Below are 25255 nucleotides of genomic sequence, written 5' to 3'. Positions count from 1 at the left end.
AATGTAAGTTAATTTTTAGTGATATTTTGAAATTTGTGGTTCGTTTCATATAGAAAAAATCTAATATTAATCATGCCTCTTAGGTTGATAATTGAGTGGGCAAAACTACCCACAAATTAATTTCTGATTTTTAAAAATCTTTTTAACATGGCAATATATTCCCTTAAAACATTGAGAGAGCATTCAAGTTCCATTGATAAGCATCGAAAAACTAGGAACTAGCAGCATTGATATTTGCAGTTATAGTGATACCATTGTCCCTTTCTATACATACCTAGAGAACAGGGCTATCACCTAATGGTATTTGGCATATACCAAACTGAAACTATGCCAGTGGCTACCTGACACAGGGGCACTTAGTGCCAGACATTGTTACAGACAAACTATATATTATAAATAATATATGGAGAAAAATATGTGCAACATAGATAAGGTTAATATTTTCAATGACAGCAGTAGATTTTTGGGGTGATATACAAATTCCATTGAAGCCAATGCCAAAAAAATTCCTGACTTAGCAGTCTGTTTACCTCCTCTTCCACCTCCTGAAAACATCACCTAAAGAATTCAGGCTTGATTTACAAAGAATTAACTATTGCACTTACATGTTTTCAGAATATTTTTTTTTTGTTGTTAAGAACAATATGAAAGTGGCATCAAACCAAATGGAAAAGGATCAAAGGAAGGCAGTTTTGTTTCTGCAGATGGCCCCAAATTTTCATAATTACAGATAGGATAATTTTCTTAATGAAGTTTGGTGGATTATTATTATTAGTGGCAAGTACTTCTGTTCCTGCCTTTGTGTGCATGCACAGGGAACTATTTCAGCTTTCCAACCACAGCCCCCACAACCCTTGTGTAACACCACCAGTGCACATCCATACTCTGAGATCCTTTACTTCCAGAAGTGGAAAATGTAATTCTAAAAATACAGTGCACAGCTAATATTCAAAAAGATACAATGATGAAGCAGCAGCAGACTGACTTTTTTGTGATGGTAACATTGTTATGTGGTAGAGATGACTGCTTATCACCTCTTCTCATTTTGACCTGACCTGCATTTTCTCTGAGAATTGGAATAGTGAGGTTTTATAGATTAAGTTAAATTTTATGGACAAACTTACAGAAAGTTTTGTTTGATGAGATGGGAATATATATGGCATTAAAAAGCATTTGAGATTCTCCTGCTTCTGCTGCTTCTGTACTAGCTTCAGAGAAGGCTTTGTAAATACTTTTGGATGAACACTTGCCATGTCTTTTATGCCTTGTGTACAGTAAGCAAAGACAAGTTCTCAGTTCTTCCCTCATAAACAAAGACTAGCTTCACATTACAGTCTGGTCATAAGGCTATTAAACTGATTTTTTTTTCCCTGGAAGTTAAATGGAGAAACCTGATAAAAGCTAACTGGTGTACAGACTTACTCCTGTATTCTGGTTCACATTCTCTCAAGGTTACAGTTTAGGTAATTACACTTATTGAACTCAGTCAGTGACTTAAAACTGCAGAACTGTTGGATATCTTGTAGAGTTTTAATTCCTTTCAGCAATAGCTAGGTGTAATCTAATGAAAAACATCCTAACCCTACAACTTTTTACAATTCTATTTTTATCTAGCTCTACATGCCTTGAGTACTCATTCTCACTCATTTGTAGTTATGGTTTTTACCTCTTTATCAGTCTGTAGAGCCATTTGCTGTTCCATTACACTCTGTATTTGGCTGGCTTTCAGCAGCTGCTGAGTTCTGACGTGATGAAACTTCTATGCAGGTTCTATGTTTGGAGATTTCAAAGGACTTTGCAATGTTTCCATCAAGAGCCTTAGCTGAAATAAGTACTTCGCTTAGATCCTGCTTATTATCCGACTCAACAGTGGCTGCATTTTCAGTCTCAGGACTGCAGGGTTTTGCAGATCCTCTAGCCAGTTCTGAATATGATTCACAGAAAGAAATGCTGTCACAGCAAGCTGAGTTTTGCATAAGAGGCCAAGCATCTGAAATGTCTCCACAGGTAGAGTGTGAAAGAGACCCAAGGAAAGTAGGAATCATTTCTCCAACAGAATCAGAAGCCCTGCAAAAGGATAAAAAAAAGACACGGTTTCAAAAGCATTCCAGAAAATATTATTAGTATAGTAATTACTGTCATTAATATAATAATTACAGGTGTTTCAAGATGGTTTAACAGGGTTATATTATGCTAATACTCTAGAGGCACCATGTACAAACAAGTTCTTTTGAAAAGAAACAGTTTGTTCTTCATCTGGAGATGAAGAAAACTCTGGAGAACACCACTAAACTTAAAGAGGATGCCTAGAGCCTTTCATGCTGTCAATTCATGGTTTTAGAAAACACGAACTACATTTGGGGTTGTTTATAGTCTAAATAACAGAAATATGATAAAAAATACTGTAATACTGTTCAGATACAAAGACTGTTTCCAAGAGGAAGGAATTTGTTCACAATGCATGGAGGGGTTAAAACAAGATACAAGATTAAATTGCAGTAAGAAAGACGTTTGGGAAGACTGTGGAAGCTCCAACTCTAGGTTTTCTTAAAAAGAAAAACATCAAAACCAACCAACCAACCAAACCACAGGCCAGACAAATATCTAATGGAAGTAAAAGAAGTGGGTTCAGATTGGGAAAAGGGAATGCACAAGACTGTTTGAAACTCCTTGTATCTACGTGATTTCATATTGAACACACATTCACTTTAGATTTTTCAGTTTTTCTGTCTAGCCTTCACAACATGAAAAGTTTTTCTGGTATTGTCTTTCATGTGGAAAGAACAGAGTATTAATGAAGGGCAAGGAGTTCTAGTTCTCACAAGGATCATTTTTATTTAATAGAAAATGGGAGAAAATGGAAGTAGAAACTCAAAGTTATCTATCTCAAATGTATTTAAGGTACATGATGATACATGTCTGAGTGTACTACACATGCCTATCTCTGTTGAAAGCCCAGTAATGTTTTTTACTATAGTATACCTAAATAAGTATCAAAAACCTCAAAATAATGTACTAATACATTTTGTTTCCAAAAACTGTCTACAGATTTATAAAACATAAAGGGTTTATTAAGTCTGATATACAGTAATAATTAGTGTGACAAAACTCATCCCAAATTAACATTGCCTATAAGAAATTTTAAGTAGCCTTACTAATTTCTGAAACATGATGCTTTAATTGTTTTGATGTACACACAAACCATTTTCATAGATGAGGCCAAAAGTCAGGACATCACACCACAACTGAAGGAAATACATTATTTTGGCAAAGGAAATTGAAGCAAACTCCGTTACTTCTGGAAGGAACCACAGGATCTTTGATGTCGACATAGCATGGGTATGACATTTATTTTTAAAGCCTTAACCAAAAGATCCCTTACAAAGTACACAACTTTCAATTTGTCAGCCTTAGTGGTATAAAAGGATGACTCAAGCTTACTGGTATTTAAACGAGTTATTATAGAAAATTTAGGTATTTTGTATCTTGTACTTTGGTAACTAAGTCACCTTGCATAAACAATAGCTACGAAGAGGCTGCCTCTACATTTTTAGTTACATTTGGTCATAAGAACAAGGCAGCTGGAGACCAATTTAAACCTTACGTGGAAAACAATTCTAGCTAAAATAAATAAATACATCCTGTGTTAAAATCTGTAACCAGCAAACTCTGAATGACACTATAAATTTTATATATTTAGCTCATGGCACTGCTGTAGAAATAACTACTCTACTACTGTATTTCATTTAGCAGATCACAAGAAACTAATGGTTACAATCTGTTAGAAATTAAAACCGAGATCTTTCAAATGTCACAGTCATTAAGAGCTTCTAAAAAAAAGAAAATCTTCATGACACTTCTAAATGGTACCTTAATCCTCCCAGATCTGCAGGTTTATGCAGCACCTTGCTAACCCACAGCAGAAGAGGGGGTCACCAAAGCCTCTAAGGTACCATAGAATAATCATATAATCATAAAATCATAGAATGATTTGACACTTTCCACTAGACCAGCTTGCTCAAAGCCCTGTCCGACCTGGCCCTGAACACTTTCAGGGATGGGGCATCCACAAGTTCTCTGGGCAGCCTGTTCCAGTGTCTCACTGCCCTCATGGTGAAGAATTTATTCCTTGTATCTAATCTAAATTTCCTCTCTTCCAGTTTAAAGCCATTACCTCTTGTCCTGTCACTACATGCCCTTGTAAAAAGTCCCTCTCCAGCTTTTCTGTAGGTCCCCTTTAGGTACTAGAAGGCTGTTGTAAGGTCTCCCCAGAGAGGGAGAAAGAGGACTGTCTGCTTGTGAGAGAAATAAGTCACTTCTTTGTCAGAGAAATGGATATATCATGTCAGCATTTATTAAATAATACTCCAAACTTGTTTTTCACCATAAACCTGTTTTTGTACAAAACCAGAAGTACATGGCTACAGTTCATCAAAATCCCTCATTCCACTCCAAACAGCTATTGTATCTGTATAAATATTAATTTGACTGCATAAGAAATACATAATGTTTAATAGACATTTATAAAACTAAGTTACCTTTCATTAAGTGTAGTCTGTGAGTGGAAAGCACAATTGTGACTGCTGTGCTCCATGCTACAGGTTTCATCACAGCACAGTGATGGAATCAAGTGAACTGGTCCTAAGGAATGAAAATTAATAATATTAAAAGTGTTAAAGGTGTGTATAAACTTAGTCTCTGTACTCTTTCAAACCTGAGTATTGGTTTCCCAGTTACAATATAATATATGGATTGAGGAAAAAATTCTTATTGCAAAGAAATGGGTTAATTTATTACTTTAAAATGGAATTACTTATAAAAGTCAAGCCATTCCTCCAAGACTAATACAGATGCCACTCATGAATATCTACTTTTTAAATTAGTTTACTTTTCAATTAGATACATGTAAGAGGAAGTATCACACTCTGAGTTAACATATTAGGATGGTACTTAAGCCTGTGCTCTTATCTTAAATTATATATGTGTCAATGCCATAAACGCATCTGCTCTGAAATTACTTCACAAAATCTCAATGATTTGAATTGTTCAGGTTTTTAATGTCCTTTAGAGTTCATATCATGTTCTTAGATACTGTCTGGTAAATTCTTCACATCAATTTAAGTCTCAAAGCCAGATGCAGTACTATTTTTATCAGAAAGAAGTGAGATGATAGACATTTAAAACCTGTTTTTTTTAAAGTGACGGGTCATTGGAATGAAAACAGAAAAAAAAATACCATAACCAAATATCTACTTGGAAATTCTATGTGCTTATTGAGAAATCAGCCTAGGACAAAGGGTACTTGACAACGTTAGCTCTGTAGTTAAAGTTAAATGTTGCAACTCAAGTGTTAGATAAATGTTCATCATGCCATAAAGTGACTTTTAAGTAGACCTAACATACCACATGTCTGTGATGTGCTTCTCTGGCACTGGCAACAAGTTCTATGTTCATATTCATTTAGCTGTGGTCTATCAAAACATGACAATTCAGAGCCATTGTAGTGAATGTCTTGTGATCTCAGAGACCCTTTGGACAAAATGAATACAAATATATATTAGTAAATTATACTATTTTTCCTGTTCGGAGCCTCATATCTTCACAGAATACTTAAATGTCATGCTATACAGTATTTCCATACGTTTTCCAACTGATCGTGTGGTTTCATATAAACCACAGATTTTGCAACAAGCCTTAGGACAGCTGGTTCAACGACAGCCTCTTCTAGGAAGACATCATCTGCTGTTATTTTGATGATGATTTGAGAGTGTATCTTATTCACTGTTACATCTTCTCAGTATTTAATGATTCCCAGTGATTCCCATCTGAAATTTTCCACATTCAGCTTTCAGCCACTGGGATTTTGTTTATGCTATCTTAAAGAGCTTCATATTAAAAGCAGATTTCCTTTAATCTGTATAGTTGTAGGCCAAGGCAAACAAGTTACTAAATTTCACTTACTGAAGTTTGAATTCACTATGTCTGAATTTCTTAAAACTTCCATTGTAAGGCATCTTTTAGGTTAGGAACCCTTCTTACAATGCCTCTCTGAATCTTTTTTATTTTTGCTTGTGCTTTAAGCAGTCATAACACTGATTCTTCCTAGTTATTATTGTTATTATTTGACATCCAGAGCTCATGAGATGCTATAAACATATTTTATTAAAAGTTTCTTAAATGATAAATGAGAACTAGAGCTCTTCTGACTTCCCTCTGTCTTAATTTAAATTAAGGAGCAGAAAAATGTTTATTATAAACAATCTTTGAGTAACATTGATGAGCTGTTATGGATTTTTTTTTTTAAATGTATAAATCTAACTGGCTTAGGTACTTAATTAATCTTGAATATGCCTAAAAAAAATCAAAATTCTAAATGACAAATCTGCTATCCACACTGTCCACTTTCATAATCTTGACGAGCTAAGTTGTTTCACAATGGCATGTAATGCACAGATCCCCCAAGGTGGTATTTCCACATTAGCACTGCAACTCCATAATGACATCCCAGCTTGGATCCCAAATGGTCCACATTATATCTGTGCAGCGTCTAACAGAGTATGGCACAGAATTAACGCAACTGGATTATTTCTGGATATCTGCACAGCATTTTCTCAGTAGAAACTGCAACACCCAAACTGACTTGGCAAACATGTATGGATACATAGTTTTGAGCTTCTGCTAGCTTGCTTATCCCAATGCTAAATTTGTTTGAATGCTGTGGAAATTTCATTTATTTACCTACAGAGATATTTGCCAAACTAATACAGGTATATAAACATTACAAAGAAACAATAATAACTGGAAACTTACAGCTTGGTTTCTTCTCCATAAACTGCCTCTTACAGTAGATAACACAAAGAATAAGAAGAGCTAAGAGCACTGTCGCAAGTGCACTGCATATAACAGCTGCTAGAGCAGTGTCTCGAGGACTGGAAGCAGTTGATGGGATCTTCACAAGGTTTACTTTGGTGGTACCTGAAATAAAGTTAAATAAGAATTAAGGCAAACTGTAAACATTTCAGGAATATACATTCATGTAAATGAAGGTATGGGAAATAAAAGAGGTTCGCACCACAGAAAAAAAAGGATGTTCCATCAGCTAATGTATAAACATCAGTTGCACATATAAATAGATAAAATTGTGAGCAACCACATCATGTAAAAAACCTTATTAAAATATATTGCAAGATGAGTGGTAATGAGCGGAGATGAACACAAACACATTCTGACCATCCATGGGAATGGAATCAGATCTTTACCATGAAAACAAAGACTTCTCAATTTTTAATCATGTCAGACGATTTAATATGGACAACATTTCCTAGTGCACAGTTGAGAAAGCTATCCACTAGAGGGGGTCACAAATACACGAACTTTCCTTAATGTGGAAACTTTCTGAGAACTGAGACACCCACAAAAGGTCAGATGCTGTCAAAGGTCAAACCATTTTGTTTGGTTGCATGATGTCATGACATCACGGCCATTTCTAGGATCAAACCTATGAGTTCAACTGTGCTAACTTTTTTTCGTTCAGTGATAGTTTTTTAATACAGACAATATCTCTAAAAAAATTCAGTAGACTGACTTCACATCCATGTTAGTAAAGACCTAATGTTTCTAGCTTTGACAAACATAGTTACTTTTACACGGAAAGTAAGAAAGTATCAAAAGTTTTACTACAATGATTGAAACTATCTTAAATTACAAATGGTCTTGTAAAATTAAATTCATAGAATCATTTAGGCTGGAAGAGAGAACGGAGAAGAGACCAACACCCTCCTCGCTACAATCTCCTTTCAGGTAGTTGCAGATAGCGATAAGGTCTCCCCTCAGCCTCCTTTTCTCCAGGCTGAACAGCCCCAGTTCCCTCAGCTGCTCCTCATCAGACTTGTGCTCCAGACCCCTCACCAGCTTTGTTGCTTTTCTTTGGACAGTCCTTATTTTATTTTGGTTTTAACAACTTATGAATTCTCATAGCTCACCTGTTTCAATCTATTTTGAAGTTCAAATCAGTATTTTATGAGAAAAGGAACAAAATATTGAATATTTCTCTGACAGCAAATTTTTTAAAAAACCACAAACCCTATTTTTATTAACTTAGAAAATAAGTTAAACAAGCCTATTTCCCCCTGAAAATCTTTGGTTAAAACCTAAAGACTATAATTCCCAAGAAATGGTCCATGCAGTCAAAAGTTTAAATTGCAAGATAAATGTTTGCCAGACTACATTAAAATCTCTAATAAAATTGTACATACATACATTTGTTTCAGGTCCTAACTGCAATATAATACTAGCAGGAGAGAACTAACTTACTAGGTTAGTTGATGCAATAAACTGGTTTCTACTACTCAGGAATACTACCCCTACATACATCAAACAAGGGCAGCAAGACATTTACAACTCAATATTGCTTTGTTGTAATGGGCAGATTGCCAAAAAGCTAGATATACTGAAAATCAAATTTATTAGATCCAATTCTAAGTCTTCAGATCACTTACACCAAAGAAAATATTAATTTATAGGAAATAATCTGAAGTTTAAGAAAAAATATGTACAACTTATCAAATAAAGACAGTTTCTGTGGATTTTAATATAATATAGTTGCTGGTAAGTGGAAGTATCTAAAAAAAAGTGGAGAGGTCAGATCACAGCTATTATTCAGAAGAATTTTTGTTCAATGTGAAGAAAAACAAGTGCTACTGTATTTACATCTGCTTGAATATTTCTATTCACCTTTTATTTGTACTATTATGTTCTACTGTCACATGAGAAGTGCAGAGGGCAAATTTACAGCATATCTTTTTTGGAGCTACTGGAGAGAGTCCAGTGAAGGGCCACAGAAACAACTGAGGAACTGGAGTCTCTCTCCTGTGATGAAAAGCTGGGAGACCTGGGACTGCTCAGCCTGGAGAAGGCTTGAGGGATATATCATCCATGTGTATAAATCCTTCACAGGAGGGTGCAAAGAGGACAGAGCCAGGCTCTTTTCTGTGACCAGATGCAATGGGCACAAACGGAAACACAGAAGGTTCCTTTTGAACATTAGGAAACACTTTTTTAACTGTGAGGCTGACCAAGCACTGGCACAGATTGACCAGAGTGGATGTGGAGTCTCCCTCAATGGAGATGCTTAAAAGTCATCTGGACATGGTCCTGGGCAGTCAGCTCGAGGTGTCTCTGCTTAAGCAGGGGTGTTGAAACACATCATCTCCATAGGTTCCTTCCCAGCTCAACCATTCTGCGATTCTGAGTTATTAAAATACACCAGATCTCAAAAATCATGTCAATAAAGAGGCTAAAGTCTCTTACAGGAGCTAGAAATACATTTTTATACTGTCCTTGTGCTGAAATGCTATCATTTGCATTATCATAGCAGATAGCCTATTTATCAGTTCTGTTTCAGATAATAGAGTACAATTTAAATTCAGGGTCTCTGGTACTTTTTCTGTTAAATAATTATTACCTACCCTTCTCTTCATGTTCTTCTATAATTCCTATTACTCACAGAGCTAAGTACTATGACCTCTATTCCAGATTTCCATTGTTATTTAAAAGAAAAAGCAACAATGTCATAATCTTTTTGTCATAACTTCAATGCTCTTGGCAGCAGCACTGCAATCTTCCACAGAGAAAGCTTTTTACTCAGTTTCTAGGATTCTTGCAGCTATAGTTTTAAGTTTACAGTTTAACAGACTGCAAAAATTTCTGCATGGCATGAAAAGTTTCAGAAGATAATTCTGTGAGAAGCAGTAAAATTATATATAAAAAAAGCTACCCATACAGCAACATGTGGTGGCTGTGGTGTGAAAACCAAGGAATATGCTTTGATATTGGGTTTTCAATTTTAGTCAAGTGTTTGATCTATTCTTTAGAAGGGTAAATACACCCTGGACAAGTATTTAAAGACAAGAAAATAAAAACCTGATCAAAATATCTTCAAATATTTTTCATATATATATTAATATATAATATGTATATCAATACCTGTATCAACGTACCAACCCAAAATACTAAGCAGTTCTAACAAATCAGGCCTTCACAATTAGCAGTATTCTTGGAAATCACAAATTACATGTATTCCCTTAGTGCCCATCAGCAACATCCAAACTGGAAATACAGACATTGTACTTTACACTGAGATGGCAAAAATAAGTTTATTTTAGCTATCTGTTTATTTAAAATTTACTTTATTTGGTTGATTTTTATTTATTTATTTACTTGAGAAAACAATTTTATTTTCCTGAGAATGCCTACCACTCATCTTCACCTTCAAAGAACTTTTTGGAATAGCTACTGTGAGCAGTCCATTGTAGTATAGCTCTAATTATAATGATAGTGATCTTCCCTGCAGAGACCAACATTTCAGAAGTGGATTGCTATTGTAGAAGTGGCCCGTTGGGCATTGCTGAACTCTGCTTTCAGTGTTACGTGGATATGTATGCACTTTCACAAGCCCTCTCCTTCTTTTCAGGCTCACAGACTTAATGGTCACATTTCAGTAAAGCAAAGAGGTGCATTTTAAACTTTAAACTTGCACTTAGATCTATTGCATGATTAAATTTAAATATGTAATTAAACCCTTCGTGGATAGGATGTGATACATTAAGAACAGTGCAAGGAGGTGCACATTGTTTTGATTTTGGAAATCATGTGCATATTACGTATCACACAAAGAAAACAAAAAATACATTTCGTTTAAGAAACAGATTCCTTTTTCTAAATCTTAGTTCCAACATATTCTGGAAATGTGCTGGTGCTACAGAAGAATTAACCAAAATACCAAGATGTCTCCTGCTTAATTTTGAGCAGGAAGCGTAAACACACATTCTTCCTTTAATTAACCAATAGTGCATTGTAATGTCAGTATATGTGAAGGTGTGGTTCTTAAAAGCAAGTTTCTGCTAATCCAAGCTGGTTAAATAGCAGTAACTCAGCTAATGCAGAACATATGAATCCCAGCTGTATCACTAGAACTTTTGCCAATAAACAGAGTAGTTGAATTTTCAGCCTATTATACCAAACAACCAGAGACAGGACAAAATGTAAAAAGGCTTCCTTTATCGCTTATTTCATGTTTATTTTCTTGGATTTTTTTTGTCAGAACCATGATTAGTTATGGTCACTACTGGAATCAGAATGCCTAAAAGAAAGCTTTTTGTGGTAGATTAACCATGTGAAAAAAGAGCTTGCGACATTTTCTGTTTCTTCCACGGGTATAATAAAAAATAATATAACAATAATAATTACCAAAGTTGAGGAAAATAAAATGTGGATTATGTTTGGGTTTTCTTTCTTACCATGTCAAGTCAGTGCTAACCCAGAGAGGGTTTACTCAATAAAACAAAGCTAATCAAATTTCCGCTTAGATAGCAATAACATGGTAATATTGGACAGACTGCCATCTTTTACTATGAGGATTGAAAATAAGATACAAAAGTAAATTAAAATGTTGTTAATTCCTGGAATATGGGTGTTTCTGGTCAAGAGAGGGGAAAGAAGCATTCTCCTGTTACAAAAAGTGTTTTCCCACCTTTATGCTTATTAGCACCATTCAGTGCCATCAACCTGAATTTGACAAGAATTAAGGGCTCAGACATACCCTCAAGTTACAATAATCTAACAAGTCACTGCCTGCCAGCTGAATTGCAGTGGCTATCTGTATGTGTGCTCTTGATCCATGGAAAATACAAGGCAATTTGGCTTATCTTGAAACTCCTTCATTTTGAAAAATGTTTAAAATATGTTTGTGTACATTTAAAAGAAAAAAAGGCAATACATCTACCTAGCCCCAACAACCAAAAGAATGAATTAGAAATAAATATGATGTGTGTGTATATATAATTCAGATACTACATGTATTATAGATGTGTGTTATATATATACTACTGAGCATTAACATCAATGGAAAGTAAGTGGTCCTGAGTATATTTCTTAGTCTTTACAAGGCAGAAGGTTGCCTCCCTTCTCCAGATCTTTTAAGTAGGAGGTAAGAAGCTCTATTAAACATTACTGTTGAGGTTGTGGTAAACACAGAGAGAGAAAGTCTCGCAACATCTGTAAAAGGACAGCCATTTGCGTGCATGGCCTACACCCAAAAGTTCATCATGTCAAACCACATATTTCAAATGTACTCCAAGTGCTGACTTCAAAGCCTTCAGTTTCCAAGTTAGTGCCCTACAACTTTTTTTTGTTTTATTTTGTTGGTTTTGTTACTTTCTTAGTAAATGTACCAAGAAGCCCTAGGGGAGAAAAATGACTATTCAAGTATTTATCCATTGTTTGGAAATCCTGAGAAATGTGCTTATAAATGAAAATCTTTGGAATTTGATTTATTTGTTTCCAAGACCATTTCTCTCGCACTGCGTATTTTCACAGACTACAACCGCTGACAGCTTTTTATGTTTAAAATGGTAGAACAATTACACTGTGTTTGTGAATTTAAAATATATATGAACTCCACAATACAGGATACACATCACTATGTCTGTAAGGCATAGTCAACTTCTGCAACATGTTTTTCTTTTAGTAATTAAGAGTTGTTAATTCTTGGCACTACCATGGTCATACAAATTGAACTGATATATGGGCACAAAAGTAGCATTGTTTCATACACAAAACTTTCACCTTTGAGAACTGTGGAGCCATTTAAAAATACTAATATGTGAGAATAAACCCTCAAATCACTGATACCCTCAACCTGGAAAAACTGACAGTAAGCAAAAAAACATAGAAAGTGGGATAAAATCTGTGTCACTGCTGAACTACATTTCCCCCTCCCTGCAACATAACATAACTGGTTATCAATGTGAAAAGACAGGATGTCTCTCCTCCATAAATCAGAAATACTTAGCATGATCTGGTGGCACAAAGTGTATATTGCTGTTAATATGACTGTGGTTTTGTCAGCAATTACATTTCTGAATTTTCCTTCTAGCAGCTCACTTTGCACCTCTCACAGTTGAGGGTGTTTAATATAGACTTTACAGAAAAATGCAGTTCCTCTCTCAGGTGTTTTTATGTGTTAAATCAGTAGCACAGAAAGTTTCTGTCAGAACATACGAGATTGGCAGGCACAGCAGAAAAACTATTTCTCTGCTTTGCTTCTAACTTGTACTTTCAACCAAATTGTTTTTCAGACATGTTTTGGGAACAAGAACACATTATTTTAGGACATTCTCTTGTTCAAATCCAACTATAGAATGCATCCATCCATCCCACTCAGACTATGAAAGTTGCTTTGCCTTTTCAACAGAAGTAGAAAGCACCTGTTTCCTATTCCGTATGTGTAGTAATATTTCATCTTTAGGACTACTCAATTATACATTAAAAACAACCTGGTGCAGTATTTGAGTTAAGTCAGTTGATGACAGTTATTGCCTGTATACACACTCTATCATTCTCAGTTCCAAAATGCTTATACAAGGCATTACCCACATAAGCAGAAATAAAGTTTGTGCTGTCTAAGTACACACCATTTTCAAGTGCCTAACTGCTGCCATTACCTGTTTTCTGAAAGAGGAGAGACAGACCATATACCCTTTGGAATCTAATTGTATATTCACTAGTTAAGTGACAATGGCACGTGTGTAAATGCAAGAATAAGCATGTCTGAATGTCTCTGTTGCTCCTTTAGCCAACAGAGAATAACTCGCATCCACTAACCAAAAGTGTAATTCAACACTGTGAATCCCATGCATATTGTGATCTGTTCTAGAAGTTTCAATCAAGATGCCATATTTGCTGCGTGATGAACTTGCAGATTGGCGCATGGATTGTTTTTCAGTATGGATTGAAACGCGACAGTGTGGAAAGCTCCATCCCATAAGCGTGAGCAGCCCGGCAGGCCTGAGGGGTGGCAGGGCAGCTGTGATACATCCCATTCTCACTCATGCAGGGAGCATATACACTCTTCCAGTGTGTCCACCACTTACTTTTTTTCCTGTTTATAATCATGTTAAAATATTGCTAATTTAGTTTAAATTCTCCAGGCAAGGAAACTACTTCTGAATGTGGAGTAGTTGTTCGTTTGGATTTCTTTTGGGACCAGGGGGCTTGGTGGTTGGGGTTGGGTTTTTGTTTTTTTTAAAAACATAACTGTAAACGATTTCCACATATTGGGGGGAAATAAGTCTGTACTGTGGAAAACAGAGTGTGTTTATGTAATCAAGACTGTTTCATAATACTTACAAACAACTGGGTTGAACTATGATTCTGAATTAAGGTGGCAGTTATGAGTTGCATAACCCACCCTACTAGTATTTTCTAACATTTTAATGTTCAACCTCGCAACCTCAGCATCTTTTAAAAATGCATTTTTTTTTGTAAGTAACCTGAAATACATGAGATTAAATATAAATTTTCATAAGTTTATTACATATAGCCTCAACACCTTTAGAAGCTAGATATTTATCACCAGGTTTTTGTAATACTTCAAAAATCAAAGTAAATGTCATGATTTACTGCAAAGAAAGTTACTGTGCAACAGTAACCCTGCACATGAAAACTACAGTACAGATGAAAAAGCTGTAGCTTCCAAGTCAGAAATAATAATAGCTTATAAAAAGCAGTTTTTAATTCACCGCATAAAGCTTTGGGGATAAAGTCAAGACACATAGAACAAAAAGCTACTGCGTACAAGACCCTTGTTTTGTTATATCACCCAATCTGAAACATTACATCTCCCCTCTTTAACAGAATTAAATGGGAATTAGTCATAGAATACATAGAACACACTCTGAAAGGTTATCTTGGAAAAGTCAAGCTCTATTGGTGAGATTCATCTGACCAAAGCAAACATCTGCTTCTAAGGGAGTCACCTGAACTTTGGCCACACAGTGGTGGGGGGGATGAGAAAGGCTCCTTTAGGGTGCAATTAATCCAATTTGTTCTAAACACCTCCCTTAATCATTTGTCTCCACTGTATACAGAGTGAGCCTAAGGTGACCAGTTTATAGATGTAGCCATTATAGATATCCACAGTCAAGAAGGACACATCCTTCTCTCGGTCTGTCAAGTAACAACACAGGGTTTTTGATGTCTTTCACTATTCTGACTTTAATTTCTCTGCTTCACTATACATTTTACATCATTTCTACTGTAAAGATAAAACTCAACAACTGCAAAATTTGTAACAAAGTCTTTACAGTGGCAGAACCACAGAAACGTCCAGCAGTAAATTAGAAACTCACATTCTGTATGAAATATAAAGTAGTGTGTAGCAAATAAGGCCAGACACAGAATTATAGGTTTTGCCTATCCTGTGCTTTAAAGGAACAAAGGCCCAGTAAGAAATAACATATGCAACTATGTAAATAAAAACTATATCAGAGTGACTATATATCAAGGAATCTAATTATGGCTGCAGGCCTCAATTTTGGCACATTCTAACTTTGCAAAGTTTTCTCAGAATGAGGGCTTCAGTTCATAAGAAACATTTCATCAAAGAATAAGAAAAGTATTTTTTATTAATTTATTTAATTTATGTTTTTATTTATTTAGCAGGAGTGAAAAAAAATCTACACTTCAAAAATCAAACTTTCCTCCTTATAGTTAATTTAAAAAGTGGTAAGAGGAAGATCAGGTTTTAAGAAGACAGATACAATCATACAACGTTGAATTCGTAGTTTTCATCTAACTTGATACTGGCATCTAGATGAAACTCTTAAGTTCAGAAGCCTGAAGGTCTAAGGCTACTCACCTTAGGCTCTCTTTCTAAAACAGAGACAGAAACAGACAGCTCCAGAGAAGCAATTAAGCTGAAATGGCTTGAAAGACTGCTTAGTGTTAGTCATTGAAGCTTACCTTATCTGGCTTGCCTGAACTCTAGAAGTACCTAATTCTCTCTGCTGATTATCAGTGGGAATTTGAGCTGACAAATTCAGAGTTAAGCATTAACATTTATGTACCTAAATCAAGGTGCATTAGTTCCATCCTAAATTTGCACATGCAGGTATAGTAACTATACATTCAGTAGGATGCACATACAATTATACCACTAGACTTAAATGAAACTTTATTAAAACTGGTGGATACAAACCTTTATTGAAGAAAGCTGTAACAAAGAGCTAATCTTTCTAAGAAACAGTCACAGCCTACACCTCAAAGGCACATGTCACTGCCTAAAATAATGCATGAGATCACTCTAAGATGTCTGTAAAAGAGAAGGTTTGCAGTGCACTACCTTAGCTCAAGTGAAACAGTAAGAGTGAGAATGTGCGAGGCCTATCACCCAAAAAATTAAAGGTGAGCAAAGTAGACAACAAGTGGAAGGACACAAGTGATCAGTAGCAACACTAGGTCATTCCTCTGTTGGGTTGTTTCCAGCTCATGAGGTGTTAGTTTATAATGAATAAGTACTGCTAAGGCCCTTAGTGCACAAATCCAGTACTAAGGCTATCACATCTTATCCTATTTCCAAAACATTGCAGTCCTCTGGGTAATTCCAGTCCTCTGGAGTGATATTTAAGTGTTCTTTTGCTTGACAATGATTTTCTTAATAGTGAGTAGGCAATATGGAAAGTTTCAACCTAGAAAGATTCCCTGTTTTCTGTGGTGTTTTTATTTCAAACAAGAAATTTAAGAGAAACACAGCTTAAGTATTTTGTAGCCAAGTAATATAGCCAACAGTATCTACCAGCAAAAAGTAGAATAAAAAAACCCAACACAGTATTGTACATTTAATATAGCAGTATTTTATACTCACAAGTCAGTCACAACTTGGACTCTCTGTACCCAGAAACCATAGCAGTCAGCATCTATTTATGTCATATACACCAAAGCTCAGTGCTGTTGCAATGGTGCTAATGCAACTATTCCCAGAATTAGCTGGGTCATTGTATGAGATAAATTTAAAGTAATATTTTTCAGTCTGAACATAGAGTAAAAGCGTGTCACTAAATTAATATATATAAAATACAGCCATATGCTTCTGTGGTTAGAAAATGCCTAAAAAAATCTAAAAAAAACATCCCAAATTACTGCAAAGCTGTAACTACTACTCATTTTTTCAGTTTATCCCCAAACACAATAAAGGAAAAGTTAACTGAAAAAATGTTTTCCAGCTTTACTGCAATGTATGCAATACTGGAATAATTTTGATCAACCTAATGGCCAAGTTAAATAAGAACTTTGGAAACCCACTCCATACAATGAACAGATAATTACTTACAGCCACTGCAAGACTGGGCTAAAGGGCTAGCCACATTAGCAAGTACACATAAGAAAAAAAACCCATAGGAAATAGTACTTATTCAGTACAGGTCAACGATTAGCCCCTTCTCTCTAACTCAGGAATTTCAAGTTCACTTTAATCTAGTGTAATTGAGCTAACCAGCTCTTACATTAAAAAGTAACGATTAAGTTAAATTTCTTGCAGACATTCTGTACCTAAAACAAACACGCAGCATGCCTCTGGCAAAGAAGGATACTAATTATAGGATTGACTCATAAGATGAAAGGTTGCACAAGTTACTACAGGAAACAAAAGTATGGTAAACTGGTCTGAAAAAACATATTGAAATTCTCATACTCTGCAGTTAAGCTGAGAATTTCATTTTCTAACTGTACTTAACAGTGTCAAGAAGCAAAACAAAATATGCTTGCAAACTACTTGTTCATATTTTAGATTAACAAACTAGAAGTGAATACTGCAATTACAAACTTCATCATTGCATACACTAATGAATTTCTTAACCTAATAAACAAGAGAGGTCTCTACAGTTAATTTTAGTACATAAAATCATGCAAAATGAAGTATTTTGGTCACTCTCAAACTTTCTTTCCTTATATAAAACATGCTCTTAAAATGGATACTTAAGGATTCATTGCAATGTCATGCAATGAATGCCTAACTTTACTCTTAATGCAAGAGTTCATTCCCTGATTGAAAAAAGGATCATAAAAGAAACACATCACCAAGGCTCCAGACATCTGTGGGGAAAGATATGCAAGTTCAAAAGTAGTTTTGTATTTCAAACCGAAGCTTTCACTAGGATTAGTAGATAGGGCTGCCAGCTGTGAGTTGTAACAAAGATACGAAATCTGCCCTATACGTTACTGTGTACTTAGTTGATATAACCTTCTGAATGCCAGATGGGCACCACTTCTGTAAACTAACAGATGCATGACCTTGTGATATGAATTCATGAAATAAATGAAATTTGATTAAACTTTTTAAAAATCATAAGTTGACCTTTCCATTTTCATTTCATAGAATCACAGAATGTCCTGAATTGGAAGGAAACACAAGGATCAGCAAGTCCAACTCCTGTCCCTGCAAACGACAACCCCAAAATTCACAACATATGTCTGATGGTACGATGTCCAATCACTTCTTGAAGCTATACATTTATACATTTCAGCTATACTTTTTTCATCATATTGTAGTAAGCAATGAGGAATGTATTTTCAAAGGGATTTACACTGGAATATTGTGTTGTCCCCAAATTACATTACTACACGCTTTAGTAGATAAAAATGGATTACACATTATTAGCGCAATTCTCATGCTGAAACTAGAAAGCCAATTGCTCTCAATGCAATTCAGTTTGGTCAAATATCACTTCAACTTCCTACCATCTACTTAAAACTTCACTTGATTATATTAACATATTTTATATTTTAAATTTTCAGAGATTATAAACATATAGTGTCGAAAAACAACATTTTCATCCCTGATTTATTACGTTATTTCCATTCCTGTGATGGAAGCCATTTACATTACTTCTCCTTACTCTGAAAAAGCATTTAATATTTATATTCCTAACAGCTTTCTAAGTAAGGACTACTAATAGTTCTCTAGTAGATTTTATACTAGAGTAGATCTCAAACTTCTCAGACTTCTAATACACAAATGTTCCTGTTCCCTTCCCCAATCATAATAAATGAATGTTGTAAAGAAGTCCAAAAATTACAATTTCTTTTACACTATTTTCCTTTCTGTAGATTTTGTGCTGTTGATGAATGTGGCAGAAGCTTATGCTACAACCTTTTCAATAACTGCACTGAAGTAGCTCTCTCTGCACTATTAGATCGCTAGATCAGAAAATTCCTTGTCTAAGGTCTCTGTTACTCTGTCAGCATGGATAGGAATTAGTCATCAACATCAAAGGACTGAAAAGGGCTAATAAATGACAAGAGTGTTGTATATACTGTGTTCACTTAGGAAACCAAATGGAAGAGGACAAAATTTGAAGTGTATAATATATCAGGAGAGGTTGGATACTTAAAAATTATGAAGTTTCCAATAACACTTGAATTTACAATTATGAAATTATTTTTAGCAGGTAGAAATGACAACTGTCACATCTAATGGGCCACTGGCAAGATTCAGCAAGATTCAAATATGTAATAGTTAAAAACAATTAAAGACATATGCTCTGTTCTCAGAAACCTGGACTTTGGTGACCAGGAAGGAAAAAGGAGTTTCCTCCCAAATAATGCTAAGCTGCGAGGGAGGAAAACTCTTTCATGGATCATAGAATCATATAATAGAATGGTTTGGGCTGGAAAGGACCTTAAAGATTATCTAGTTCCAACCCCACTGCCATTGGCAGGGACACCTTGCACTAGACCAGATTGCTCAAAGCCCCATCCAACCTGGCCCTGAACACTTCCAGGGATGGGGCATCCACAGCTTCTCCGGACAGCCTGTTCCAGTGTCTCACCACCCTCATGGTAAGAAAGTTTTTCCTTCTATTTAATTTAAATCTCCCATCTTTTAGTTTAAAGCCATTACCCCTTGTTCTATCACTACATATCCTTGTAAAAAGTCCCTCTCCAGCTTTCCTGTAGCCCCCCTTCAGGTACTGGAAGGCCGCTATAAGTTCTCCCCAGAGCCTTGTCCAGGCTGAACAACCCCAACTCTCTCCGCCTGTCTTCCTAGGAGAGGTGCTCCAGCCTTCTGACCATCTTTATCGCCCTCCTCTGAACTCTCTCCAACAGGTCCATGTCCTTCTTATGTTAGGGGCCCCAGAGCTGAACACAGTGCTCCAGGTGGGGTCTATCAAGAGCAGAGTAGAGGAAAAGAATCAACTCCCTCAACCTGCTGGTCACACTTCTTTTGATGCCACCCTGGATACGGTTGGCTTTCTGAGCTGCAAGCACACATCACTGGGTCATGTTGAGCTTCTCATCAGCCAACACCCCCAAGTCATTCTCCTCAGGGCTGCTCTCAATCCATCCTCTGCCCAGCCTGTATTTGTGCTGGGGATTGCCCCCACTCATGGGCAAGACTTTGAACTTCGCCTGTTGAACTTTATGAGGTTTGCACAGGCCCACCTCTCCAGTCTGTTAAGGTCCGTCTGGATGGCATCCCTTCTTTCCAGTGTATCAACTGTGCCACACAGTTTGGTGTTGTTGGCAAACTTGCTGGGGGTGCACTCAGTCCCACTGTCCATGTCACCAACTAAGATGTTACACAGCACCGGTTCCAATTCAGCTCAATCCAAATAAATCTAGAACTTAAATGATAGGGATGTAGAATGAACGTTTGACTGTCAGGAAGAAAGCACTTCCTATTGACAACCTCTTACAGCTTCAGGCACATCTGTGAGGGTCAATCAGCACAAGGGTGGGACACACCTTGCCAATTCTGGAAGAGGAAACCTTATGGCAGTATCCCATCCGAGTTAACATCACAAGCTTGCCGAAAGTAACAGCAAGAAAGAAGTAGAAAGGGTAGTTTTAGTTTGGTATTTTTGCTCTGTTGCAAGAGCTACAACATTCCTTCATTCTTCAGCTAGCAACAGAAGTAGTGATCATCACTGGTCTCTAGCCTCAGAGAGACAGTAAACTGTAGATACATAATGAAGTACAAATGTCTTAATTGGCACGTTCAGATAAAATAAGTATTTTGCCTCCTTTATATCACTTCTTAGCATCAACAGTATTTTCATAAAATGTATATATATACATATATATATATATATATAAATACATATATATATGACCGTCCCCAGATCTAAGGAGGAAGTATTATTTTCACAGTCACATAAAAAGCCTAGCCTTCACTTTTGCCAGGACATAGTGAGGTTACGATATTGTCTATGTACTGAAAGATGGATGTTTTTCACTGTCTGTGTATCAGTTTGGCCTTCCATCAACTATCACCTCAATCAGACACATTTCGGATACATAAAACTTCACTGTGAAACTTCCACAATCCACCATGTGTGAAATCAGTATAACAAACCACATTTTGCTGGAAGAAAAGTCACATACTATAATTATCATATATGATAAAAGGAAAGGTTTAACAATTGCCTTGAAAAATGACACAATGAAAAGGGGAAGTCAAAGTGCATCCTTCTGTAGAGTCTCCAGAAAGAAATACTCCCAAAAAGTATGCATTAAATCCAAAATTTTTTTAGCTTTGCACTGCTACTGCAACATTTATGTTGGTGAATCACACCTTGATCTTGCACATGCCACAGAAAAATTTATTTGTATGTCAAGGACATTCTGTGTTTTTTAAAACTGCTCAGAAAATATTTTCGTTACAGAAGTATGAATACAATTACAATCAAGGAAAACCAATATTTTTCTGAATTAAAAGGTACAAAACCCACACCAGTTAATATAGCAGAAATGTCTTTTAGTGATTCTTTTGTGCATATTCATTACCTGATGTCTAGGATTACACATTATAATGCATTAAGCAGCATGTTAAACTTTTTCAGATCAATAAATCATATGTATTCCTGATGCTCTACTTGAATTTACAATTGCCAAATTTTATCCCACTACTCATAAACCAGTTCTTGAAAACTGTTGTATAATTTCCTTCCTGTTGATCATAATTTTATTAGAAGGAAGAAAAGAAGAAGGGGGAAAAATCACAAGTAAAACTTTTGCTTTTTTCTGGTTTTCTTTCATTTTTTGATAAATTTTGCAGAGATTTTACAAAGCTATATTCAGCTTTTTAAATGTCCATTGGATGTTATCAGCAGACCTCCTCTATAATTTTCTGGTCAATCTTAACACATCTAGTAATACAAAGGTAGCAAGAAGCAAAACAGAAGACTACCCATAACTTGAGAGTAAAGAGCAGAATAATTGAAATAGAAAGTCTGACCTAGTCACTTGTACTTCACACAAACACATAAGGCAGAAAGTAGGAAGGAAAGTTTGGTTGATTAGTCAGATAATAATTTAAATGGAAATTCACTAATTTACAGATTAAGCTTTACTTCAAAAATACAACTCAAATTCTTAACTATTTGAACAAGTTTCCATTTCATAAAAGAACAGTCTTACTGGTATATTTTCATCAGCATACCCGAATAGCAAAGACAGCAGATAGGCTTTTCTGCTCTTTTTTAAAAGTTATAAGTATTAAATTTGAATTTATTTTTAACCATCACCTGTGGTTGTAGTCAGAATGCAGTCAGATATTATGAACAATGTCATTATCTTAAGGAGGTATCTTAGAAGAATCGATCTTCAGACTTACTCATTTGATAAGCCATGGAAATAGGTGTGCTGATTTTGGCTGGGACAGAGTTAATTTCTTCATAGTACCTCGTATGGGATTCTATTTTGGATTTGTGCTGAAAACGGTGTCAATAACCCAGGGAGATTTTAGTCACTACTGAACAGCACCTACACACAGTCCAAGCCTTTTCTGCTCCTCACACCACCCACCAGCGAGTGGGCTGGGGGTGCACAGGAGGGGACACAGCTGGGACACCTGACCCCGACTGACCAGAGGGATATTCCACACCATATGATGTCACATTCAGCAAATAAAACTGGGGGAAGAAGACGAAAGGGGGGGACATTCAGAGTGATGGTGTTTGTCTTCCGAAGTAACTGCTACTTGTGATGAAGTATTGCTTTCCTGGAGATGGCTGAACACCTGCCTGCTGATGTGACGTAGTGAATGAACTCCTTGTTTTTCTTTGCTTGCATGTGCTGCTTTTGCTTTATCTCTCAAACTCCTTTTACCTCAATCCATGATTTTTCTCATTTTTACTCTTCTGATTCTCTCCCCCATCCCAGTGGTGGGGAGTTAGCGAGCAGCTGCATGGGGCTTAGTTGCCAGCTGGAGTTAAACCACAACACTAGAATCACAAAACAGACACAGGCCCTGCAGTGCTAAGCACTGTATCATCTAGGCTGTGTACACAATGCTGGGAACCTACTCATGATGTAAGAGTCAAAGAGTAAGCAGAATAAGCCAACACACAATTAGTCACCATGATAAGGAAATAATTCTGGACTCAAAGAAGTTATCAAGAAAAGGAATCCCAGACAATACCCCGATCCAATCATTTCAGAATCAGAAGAAACCATGAAACAGATTGTCCAGACGGGTGACAGACTATAGATCCCAATGGCTTCAGTGCCAGATGGGCACACAGCTGCTGAGTGTTGCAAATGTTTTGGGATCACCACTGAAGAGCACAGAGAACTTTGAAGGTGCCTCCTTAAATTCTAGTTCCATTACTTCTCGGATTAACTATGACACAGACTGAGGCCTTTTCCAACTGGACATCTATTGAAAGCAACCTGCCCAGTCCATGGATATGCATTTCCTTTCCATGGCAGCTGGGGGAAAGCAAGTGAACCACCACCTTTTTGGCCTAATGTAAACCTGCAACGTGTGCAAGCCACCTGGACGCAGAGTCAGTGAAATACTCGTGGAGGTCATAGTCCCTTGGACTTTTAAGCATTTGCCCAGTTGGGTAGCTGTAGAAGAGAACAGTGATGCAGTTTTGGAGTCAGGATCCTAGGCCTATTTGGATATTTAAGTCTTAAGTACTTCTAAAAACCTGACAATGCTGCCTGTATTAAGCATATTTCTAAAGCATTTGCTACTTAGCCCAGTTCTTTAAGTATGTAGCTTGAGCTGAGTTACTTGAAATTCACTTGGTGAAATAAAATTTTGATGTGCAAAGAAACCTAACTTAGATGAGATAGCAGGAAGATCAGGAAGTTCAAACGACTCATTAGAATTGCTGATGTTCAGGTTACTATCGTTTACTGTACTCAAGTGATAAATCTTTAGTAACAGAGCAGACATGCTCTCCTGAGTACTTCCATTCTGCAGAATTTACTAGCAAATCAATTCATTAGAACAGCCCTCACACACTTCTGCAGTCCTAAGTTATATTACAGGTGGCTGGAAATCTTTATAATAGAAAAAAATTAAAAAGTAAACCACATGGAACAAAACATGTAAGGGTAGTGCAAGAAAGTGGACAGAAGTCTACCAGTTTAGACTGACTGAAAGCCCTGGGTGCTTTGGCTTGATTCCTTGGTAAAGTGTCTGGCTGGCTATACACAGACTCTGTTGGGGTTGGGAGTAGCAGCTCCTTGTCAGGGCTTCCTAAATAATGTGTCACAGGAACCCAGAAATCCAGGCTGATATCACTTTGCAAAGAAACATGAGATGCTTTCTTGAACGTTTTAAAAAATGTAATATCATTTTGGCAGTTTTAAGCTAAACTTTGTTCTATGGAAAGTTCATTTTTTTTCCTATGTGTTCCTCCCCTCCCCCATTTTTTGTTTGTTTGGTTTTTTGTTGTTGTTGTTGTTGTTGTTGTTGTTTTTTTTCCCGCTTGGGCAATGAGTAGGGTGGATAGTGGATAGAAATGAGGGAAACAACTACAACCAGTTCTGCCTACTGACTGTAATATATATTCAGCGATAAGTAGCTACATAATGAAGTACTTCTCCAGATACAGGCACAGAAATGAGAAGTACAGACAACAGGACTTAGTGAAAGAAAGTTGGAAATGTGTATGCAAAAAAAGGTTATTCTCTGATCTAGGCAAGTAAAAGCTTTGGAACAAAATTAAATTATGCAATGAATCTAAATTTCCTCTCCATTCAGTAATGTTTCAGAACTACCATAACTGATTTTAGTGGTCACATCTCTGTGATTAAAAGAAGGAAAAATCTGCCCTCTTTTCGTTTGCAACTTTTTGTTTTCGGAAAGGAGCCCAGCCAATTCAGAACATGAAGAAAAAGAGCTGTTTCACTCCAAGTCATACATGAATCTTTCCCCAATGGGTCAGAAACATCGCAATTATAAAGGAAAAGGAATTGAAAACATTTAGATTTTCTAGGTTAACTCTTTGATCTATGTTGAGTGAAAGAAATGGAATTGCAATAAAGCTTTATAAGACATGAATAGCAATTCTCATCTCTCTGAAACACCTAGTCAAATTTGTTTTAGACTTCCTGAAGATAAGTTACTCTACTATCAGGCCACATATGGAAAATATCAGACTGACTTATTACATTTTTACAG

The 25255-nt window shown here is 36.2% G+C and overlaps 1 protein-coding gene across 4 annotated transcripts in view; it reads right to left on the bottom strand.

Moving 5' to 3' along the window:
* The window catches only part of TNFRSF19 (TNF receptor superfamily member 19), a 63967-nt gene that overhangs the window by 3103 nt on the left and 35609 nt on the right, over positions 1 to 25255 (bottom strand). For all 4 annotated transcript variants that reach the window (XM_065830763.2, XM_065830800.2, XM_065830782.2 and 1 more), the window contains 4 exons: positions 6811 to 6975; positions 5404 to 5529; positions 4539 to 4641; positions 1667 to 2067 (listed from right to left, as the gene is read on the bottom strand). In XM_065830763.2, the coding sequence (XP_065686835.2) occupies positions 1674 to 2067; positions 4539 to 4641; positions 5404 to 5529; positions 6811 to 6975 (788 nt within the window). In that variant the 3' untranslated portion in view covers positions 1667 to 1673. The remainder of the gene's footprint in view (positions 1 to 1666; positions 2068 to 4538; positions 4642 to 5403; positions 5530 to 6810; positions 6976 to 25255) is intronic.

The sequence above is a fragment of the Patagioenas fasciata genome, chromosome 1 (genome assembly GCF_037038585.1).
Source record: "Patagioenas fasciata isolate bPatFas1 chromosome 1, bPatFas1.hap1, whole genome shotgun sequence".
In the NCBI taxonomy this organism is placed as follows: domain Eukaryota; kingdom Metazoa; phylum Chordata; class Aves; order Columbiformes; family Columbidae; genus Patagioenas; species Patagioenas fasciata.
Note: the sequence above shows the minus strand (reverse complement) of the source record. Positions and strands in the feature narration are given on the sequence as shown.